This window comes from Ailuropoda melanoleuca, unplaced genomic scaffold (assembly GCF_002007445.2).
Source record: "Ailuropoda melanoleuca isolate Jingjing unplaced genomic scaffold, ASM200744v2 unplaced-scaffold6271, whole genome shotgun sequence".
Lineage (NCBI taxonomy): Eukaryota > Metazoa > Chordata > Mammalia > Carnivora > Ursidae > Ailuropoda > Ailuropoda melanoleuca.
In genome coordinates, this window is record NW_023236848.1 from 1 (window position 1) to 7,849 (window position 7,849).

At 58.1% G+C, this 7,849-nt stretch overlaps 1 protein-coding gene across 1 annotated transcript; it reads right to left on the reverse strand.

Moving 5' to 3' along the window:
- Positions 1 to 7: 7 nt before the first annotated feature.
- LOC117800051 (ral guanine nucleotide dissociation stimulator-like) lies at positions 8 to 6,260 on the reverse strand. The gene is made up of 6 exons (XM_034652573.1): positions 6,188 to 6,260; positions 5,396 to 5,541; positions 3,947 to 4,140; positions 3,250 to 3,309; positions 1,913 to 2,105; positions 8 to 1,649 (listed from the first exon to the last, which is right to left on the reverse strand). The coding sequence occupies exons 1-6, from the start codon at positions 6,258 to 6,260 to the stop codon at positions 1,608 to 1,610; spliced, it is 708 nt and encodes a 235-aa protein (XP_034508464.1). The 3' UTR covers positions 8 to 1,607.
- Positions 6,261 to 7,849: the final 1,589 nt, after the last annotated feature.

The window sequence follows — 7,849 nt, forward strand, 5'->3', positions numbered from 1 at the left end:
CAGATATTTCTGGCTCTTGGGTCACACTTACAAAAGGGAAGCCTATCCCAGATCATGAACACAATTCATTTTGGGGCTTCACATGCGCAGTATTGTATCAGGAATATTCCTTTGTAGTAAAATGGGGTTTTTTTTTGTTTCTGTTTTTGTTTTTGTTTGTTTTTTAAGAGAAAAAAACCTGGAAAAAAAATGAATCACTCATAGGTTACGTAGCTAGATACAAAAAGGCCACACTGTCTGACCCCACACACATGAAAACCCAGAAGGAACTCACAGAGGCGGAGAGGGGAGCCGTGGCTGCAGGGAGTGGGCTGAGGGCATGAGCAGTATCTGACGAGTGGCACGGAGTCTCTGGGAGGGAAATATTGTAGAAGGACAAGGTTGTGAAACACTCTGTGCCTAATGACATCTGGATGTACAATTTAAAAGGATCAGAGTAAAATTCCATGAAAACTCAATTTATCCTTTATTTATAGAGCAGAATCTATTAAGCTATGAAATAGGTGCATGAACAACGCAAAAATTAGAAACACTGGAATGACGGGAGGGGAAGCCATCCTTTGGGGATTCGGGGAGCAGGAACTGCTGCTCCGGGGCCAGGGCCGGTTGCTCCACTGAGAGAGGTGGTTGCCGGCACCCTTCGGCAACCCCGATAACTGGTGCTGGAGCCTGCTTGGGCTCCAGGGCTGCCTGAGGTGCAGGTGGCTCTTGCAGCTCCTGACAGGGAGTCAGAGCTGTGAGTATATCCTGCCGTGGCTCTGAAATGGCAGGTGTCATCACGGGCTCTTCAAGGACCTCCATGGCTGGTGCTGGAGCCTGCTCAGGCTCTCGCGCTCTCAAAGGTGCAGGTGACTCTTCTTGCACGTCACAGAGAGTCAGAGCCGTGAGTATATCCTCTGTTGGCTCTGACATGGGACGTGGCCTAAGGGGCTCTTCAGGGACCTCCATAGCTAGGACTGGAGCCTGCTCGGGCTCCGGGGCTGCCAAGGGCGCAGGTGGCTCTTGGAGCTCCTGACAGGGAGTCAGAGCAGTGAGTATGTCCTGCACCGGCTCTGACAGGGCAGGTGGCATCAGGGGCCTTTCAGGGACCTCTCCAGCTTGTGCTGGAGCCTGCTCGGGCTCTGGGGCTGCCACAGATGCCGATGGCTCTTGCAGCTCATGACCGTTCATCAGAGCTGTGAGTATATCCTCCGCTGGCTCTGACATGGGATGTGGCATCAGGGGCCCTTCAGGGACCTCCATAGCTAGTGCTGCAGCGTGCGCGGGCACCGGGGCTGCAAATGGTGCAGGTGGGTCTTCAAGCTCCTGACAGGGAGTCAGAGCTGTGAGTGTGTCCTGCGCTGGCTCCAACAGGGCAGGTGGCATCAGGGGCCCTTCAGAGACCTCTCTAGCTGGTGCTGGGGCCTGCTGGGGCTCCTGGCTTTCCAAAGGCGCAGATGACTCTTGCACATCCTCACGGTGGATCAGAGCTCTGACCACCAGCTGCACTGGGCCCGACACGGCAGGTGACGTCCCTGCTCTTTTGAGTTGCTGAGCTCTAGCAGCAGTGATGGGATTTTCCAGCTCAGGCTCTGAAGCTGCAGCAGGCACCACAGTGGGAGCTGGGACTAGCTTTTGGCGCGGTTCCGGATCTCGCTCTGGGGCTGCTGCTGTTGCTCCAAGAAGAGAAAGTATGGTCATCATGATTGTCTTTCCATGTCCCTTCCAAATGAAGGCCACTTTGCCCATGACTCAATATTGTCTGAGTCTAAGAACCCGTCTCTGGGTGGTCTCCCCAAACTGTAGCCCATGGGGACAATGATCTGAGACCACTCGTTGCTCCCAACCACACTGCAGTCTGTGGAGGTTTGCTCTGTGTGGCCCACTCTCTCCCCTCCACAGGCCTCCATCAGTCACCCCCAGTCCTCCTCACCCCAGGCCTCCAGCTCAGCAGGCTCAAGGTTCGCAGCCGAGAGAGGAGAAGCCAGGCATGTTGCTCCAGGTCTGAGCCTGGCACGTTGAGCCCTATGTACGCCAGTAGTGTCTTTAGGCAGGGAAATTCTGGGGGCTCGAAAAAATCTTCAGGGTAGTGGTCCAGCCAGGTGGCCAGGATGGAGGAGATGGCCCTGGGGACAGACAGGTGGGCAGAGGAGTCAGAGGACAGGGCGCCTCCCACACGGATGCCCCAGGGAACCCCTGTGGGAACCTGGGCCCCTGGGTCCCCGGCTCCTGGCTGTCAGAGCCCATTCCTACTCCACGTCCACCTGTGATGTGGCAGTCCTGCCTGAGGCAGGCCTGGTCACTGAGGAGGGGCTGGCCCAAAGCCTGTGAGTGGGAGCCCTTGACCCCTGCTGTGACCATTTCTGTCCTCCAAGTGGAAGCTGGATGCCCTGCTCAGTCTCCCTGACCACTTGCCACGTGACTTCCACTGCATGTGGACAGGGAGGGGTGGCGTGTCTGGCGTGGTCATTGCCCTCAGTGCACACTAGTGCTCTGTCACTATCCAACCAAGGAGGGAACACAGGGACTCTGTCCCATCCCTGGCCTTCCCAGGACCCTCCCGATACCTCCCACTTCCCCTCCCGTGCCTACGTGCTGCCTCGTTCAGTAGGTGCCAGGAGAGGGGGTCCTTCCGTGGACACTGATCTCCCACTGGGTGGGGGACGTCCAGTCCCCGAGCCCTCCCTGGCTCTCCTGAGTACCTGCTGAGCACCCAGTGTCGACGTTCCACCAGATGTGTGGAAGCCATGCCCTTCGTTCTGGGTCCCAGGATTGGGGGAGAGGCAGGGCTGGGAGGTGGCGGGNACCTACGCGGTGCCTCGTTCCGTAGGTGCCAGGAGAGGGGGTCCTTCCGTGGACACTGATCTCCCACTGGGTGGGGGACGTCCAGTCCCCGAGCCCTCCCTGGCTCTCCTGAGTACCTGCTGAGCACCCAGTGTCGACGTTCCACCAGATGTGTGGAAGCCATGCCCTTCGTTCTGGGTCCCAGGATTGGGGGAGAGGCAGGGCTGGGAGGTGGCGGGGATGGGGAATGACTCTGTGAGGGGCTGAGGCTGCCCTCCAGCCCCCCCTGCTCTCCCACAGTGCCCACACCCCACCCAGGGCTCTCCAGGACCCCTTTCCTCTTCTGCAGAAGAAGCCCTCAGGCCTGGACCCTCTCACAGGAATTGCAGGTGTGTGGGATGAGGGTCCAGCAGCCCCCAGATCACAGTCCCCTCATTGCCCTCTTGAAGAAGCAAGGGCCCTCTGCATCAGCCAAAGCTCACTCACGTGCCCCGCTGCTCCTGGGCTCCGCCGATCTCATCCCAGGAAGAGAGGACGCATCCGTAGCTAGAGGAGGCCAGAGGGGTGGGGGGGGGATCGCATGAAATGCCCTGTGAACCCTCCCTCTCATCCTATCTAGTGTCTCTGACTGCCGACTAGAATGGAGCCCTGGGGTGCTCCCGGGTGCTGTCTGCTGTGTGCGTGGGATCACAGTCAGGGCCCAGGGAAGCGTCTGCAGGTCTGCACCTAGAAGGGCATCCATCCTTTATGCTCGATGAATGAAAGGGCCCCCATGAGCCCCATCCCAGAGAGCTGAGTGGGCCTGGGGCCCCCTGCTCATTCCCGGGCATGCCTGCTCTGGTCTCACCCAGGGCACAGAGCCCAGATGGAGTGTCAGATGTCCTCTTCCAAGGGGAAAAGAGCCCAGCTCAGGACCATGGTGACGGTGAGGGCTGAGGCAGAGGCTTCTTCCTGGGGAGCGGGACGATGATCCACGAGCACAACCACAGGCCCTGTAGCTGACCTTTCCACAGGGCCAGGCACCCAGGTGTCCTTACCCTCCGGGACCCCACTGAGTCCCTGTCATAACTCTGCCCCAGTCAGAGGACCCCACTGAGGCTCCGGGAAGTTGGGTGGCATTCCCCAGACTCCCAAGCAGGAGGTGGGCAGATCCCACTGGGCTGTGGAGGGGAAGGGTGCCCACCTTGTCAACAGCTGGTCCAGCACCTCCTGGGTGGTAGCAAAAGCTCTGTATGTGGCCAGGAACGTGGAGACATAGCTGAGGTCTCCGTCTAGGAAGGCGGGCAGCAGGTGCTCTACTTGCTTCTTCAGCAGCTCTGCCCGTTGGGGCCGCACCACGCAGGTCCCATTGCTCTTCCCGGTTGAGGCCTTTCTAGCCTGAGGTGGGACAGGGGAGACATGCGGTCTTCACTGCGGTCACCAGGAGGGTTGGGGTTTGGAGCCCAGAGCAAACCCCCGGGCTCTCAGTGACGTAGGCAAAGAGGTGGGACAGGAGGGCCCACAGTAGTCAAAAGGAGAGAGGTGCCTGGCTGGTTCTGTGGGTTCAGGGTCTGCCTCTTGCTTTTGGATGAGGTCATGACTTGCACGACCTGAGAACGAGTCTGTCGTCAGGCTTCGCACTTATGGCTGGGTCTGCTTGAGGATCCTGTCTCTCCCTCTGTGTCTCCAACCCCCATCTCTGTCTCTGTCTCTATCTCTGCCTGTCTCTCAACAAAATAACTCATGCAATCTTTTTAGGCAAAAAGGAGAATGGCAACAATAGGAGGCTGTGAGGTGGGGGGGGTGTGAATGGACGTTGGTATCTCAGGTCAGATGGTTAGCTGAGTATTGACAGCCACTCCCTGCACTAACGGCATCGTCCCTGTGATTTCTGAGGATGTATCCCAGGCTTGAGAACACAGAGACTGTTTCATGGGTGGGGGTGTTCAGGATTTGAGGGCACATAGGATGTTCCGTGCAGCGCTGTGAGTTGGCAACAGAAGGGAATCACATGAATGTCCTGCATCTGTGAAGGGCTCAGTGGCTGCGGTAACTGATGAGCCTTCTGGAATGTTGTGCAGCACAAGGAGGCACCTGCTCCGCACCCTGGAGGGGCCCCAGGGNTTCAGGTTTTGAGGGCACATAGGATGTTCCGTGCAGCGCTGTGAGTTGGCAACAGAAGGGAATCACATGAATGTCCTGCATCTGTGAAGGGCTCAGTGGCTGCGGTAACTGATGAGCCTTCTGGAATGTTGTGCAGCACAAGGAGGCACCTGCTCCGCACCCTGGAGGGGCCCCAGGGATGTGTTCCTTCACAACCAAAGGGCAGAGCAATAGGCATAGGACCATGAGCCCCATGCCCCTTTGGGGAAAAGTCTCCCAACTCACCAGGATCTGGAGCAAGGGATGAGAGGTGGTTTAAGGTCGCTTTTCTGATATTCGTACAGATATGTGGATAGGGACTGTGCATGGGGCCAAGGCCGTGGCAGGGCCCTGAAGGCAGGTTTGGGGAGGAGTTGGGGATCCAGGTTCACACGGGAGCAGGAGTCTAGGAAGGAGCCCCGAGGAGACCAGAGGCTGGTTTCTGGGATCCGGGTCCCTTTGTGCCGCATCAGTGCCCTGGGTGCTGGGTCCCTCCGGCACCTCCACTCACCCTGAGCCGGCGCTGGACTTCGTTGACAGTAGGGGACTCCTTCCTGTCCTTCAAGGAGGTGGGGCAGGGGATCCCATCGTTCAGCTCCTGCCCTGTCTCCTCTGTGGAGCTCTGTAAAGACAGTGCCTGGCAGCCAGGCGGGAGGCCTCAGAGGTCTGTCTGGCTGCCTTTGCTGGTCCTCAGACCCAGGGGACTCCCTTGCAGACACACCACACCCCAGGATGCATGCAGCTCCACCATGGAGAGAAAAGTGACACAGCTCGAGGGCCTTGGATTCACTCTGGCCCTGGTGAGAGGCATCTCAGGAATCCTCTTTCCACCCTGCCCACCCTGGCATCGGTGTGAACATGAAGGCATCACCAGGGTATCCACTGCCCTGCAACCTCCTGCAGCCCAGGGTGGGACCTCCCCCACATACCCCTCTTTCCCTGAAACTGGGGGAATGGGGCTGCCCAGGGATGGCTTGGAAAGGTGGCTTGGCCTGGCCTAGGTCGCTCGGTATTACCTTCCGGCACCTCCTGGCAAAGGCCCTGAGGAGTCGGGGGCGTGGGTTGAGCCAGTGTCTGCAGCATGTGAAAAGTCCCTCACCCCGGGGTTTCTGGAAGCCAGAGCCCAGGAAAATGGGCACGCAGCAAGAGAACATCTTTCACTATTGAATGTCTCCGGCCAAGTGAGCCTGATACGGGACTGCACTAGAATGTGGGTGCCTGGTGACCGAGGTTCCAAGTTCCGTTGGGGTCGGTTATCAGGGAAGTGACTTCACTTCCTGGGATCCCCTCCCTGAGTCCACACCTGGACTAGCACCTACATAAACAGTGCCCTGGGCTGCCGACTGCTCATCCCCTTTCTGCATGCCGTGCCACATGCGTACCCAGTGACACCAACACACCCCTCTCCACAGGCCTCAGGGAAGGTCTGGGTGCAGCCAGCGCCCCAGCTTAGAAACACCCGGGCTCTGATGCAACTCTCCATCTTCCCTGTTTTGGACCCCGGAGAAGCCGCTGTGACTGTCAGGGATGGTCTGTGTCTTGCCTGTGCGATAGGGATTATTCCAGCATGTACTTCTTGCAGAAGTCCACAGGCATAGGTGGGATACCATCTAAGAAATTGGGGGAGTGGTGTCGCACATAGGGAATACCTGCCACCACATTTTCTTCCTTTCTCACCTTCTCTGAGTCTGTAGCTCCTCCGATCCCACCCACAGTCCCTAGTGTTGTGTGTGTGTCTGTGCACATGTGTGTGCCCCAATACTCCTATTGTGCAGGCCCAGAAGATGACAGTCTCACCTAGGGGCGGATGGGAAATAGCTTTCCCAGGTCTTAGGCTTTCTAATTTCCAAGGCAAACCCTGCAGAAGGGATTGGAGCCTTGGCTTAGAGGGGCTGAGCCCACCCTTACCCCTAGACGCTGCCAATCGTGTGTCACGAGCCATCCCTCCTTTCCTCTGGGTGTCATGTGGGCAGGGGTGCCGTCAGTGGGTTGCCCTGGCCTGGGCTCCTCCTCAGACAGGTACGTGCTGGGATGCCTCCTGCCTGGGATGTCGATGCTTCTTCTCACCCCCATCCCATCTCCAGGTCTACAGCCAGTTCCAAAACACAGCCTCTTGCAGAGCTCCCAGTGAGCAGCTAGGTTCAGCCATGGCCCCAACTTTGAGGACACTCGGAGAGCTGGGTTCAGGCCTGGTTCCGCCTTCTTACCAGTCTGTGATTCTGGGCAAGGCTCGGACCCTGCTGGGGACTTCCCCTTCTCTCCCCAGTGGCTCCCTGTGATCCCCATCTCAAGTGTACTCATCCTTGTGTAAACCCTCCCATGAAGTGTAGCCTGGACTTAGTGATTCACTTCCATCACACAAAAGTGGCAGCTTGACCGAAAGCCCCTTCCAAGGTTTGGTTCTAATAGCTCAGTGCCTGTCCGTGAATCACTCTGACCCCTGTCCTCGCTCAGAGGCCCACAGAGGAGAACAAGCCCCTCTGTGGAACCATGACACAGACACGTGCGTGTGGCCTGGCCCTGAGGGACAACAGACAGAGGAGAACTCGGGCCCTCGATGTGGACTGAATCTTACCAACGCCACTGAGTGAGCTGAGGTTTTAAGTGAAGTAGGTCATGTTTCGCAATTGACAACAGCCCCAACCTCCTGAGAGGCTCTGGCAGGAGCCCCCAGCTGAGCACTTCTTTATTCCTGGTCCCCTTAGACTGTGAGACAGTAAGGGTTTGTGGGTTAAGGCACTGAGTGTGGGGAAAATGGGGTCTCACAGCAGGAGGAGCAGGGCACTGTGACTGTCCCGCTGCCGTGGCCCTGCCCCTCTGCCCCCCCTTCTCCTCCTCAGCTTCCTCCAGCCACCCTGGCCTCCTGTCTGACGTCCACTCCGGCAACGTCAAGTTCTGCCTCCAACAGTCTTCTGCACCACGGCGCCCTCTGCCGGGCTACGTAGACTGGGATTGGTGCAGGGCT

Excerpts from the sequence above, each read along its gene's own strand:
- LOC117800051 (XM_034652573.1), bottom strand. The coding sequence starts at position 6,260 with ATGTGGCACGGCATGCAGAAAGGGGATGAGCAGTCGGCAGCCCAGGGC. Across the intron at positions 4,141-5,395 it reads AAGTCCAGCGCCGGCTCAGG|GCTAGAAAGGCCTCAACCGG; the intron begins GTGAGTGGAGGT and ends GTCCCACCTCAG. Across the intron at positions 3,310-3,946 it reads CTGGACCAGCTGTTGACAAG|CTACGGATGCGTCCTCTCTT; the intron begins GTGGGCACCCTT and ends GGCCTCCTCTAG.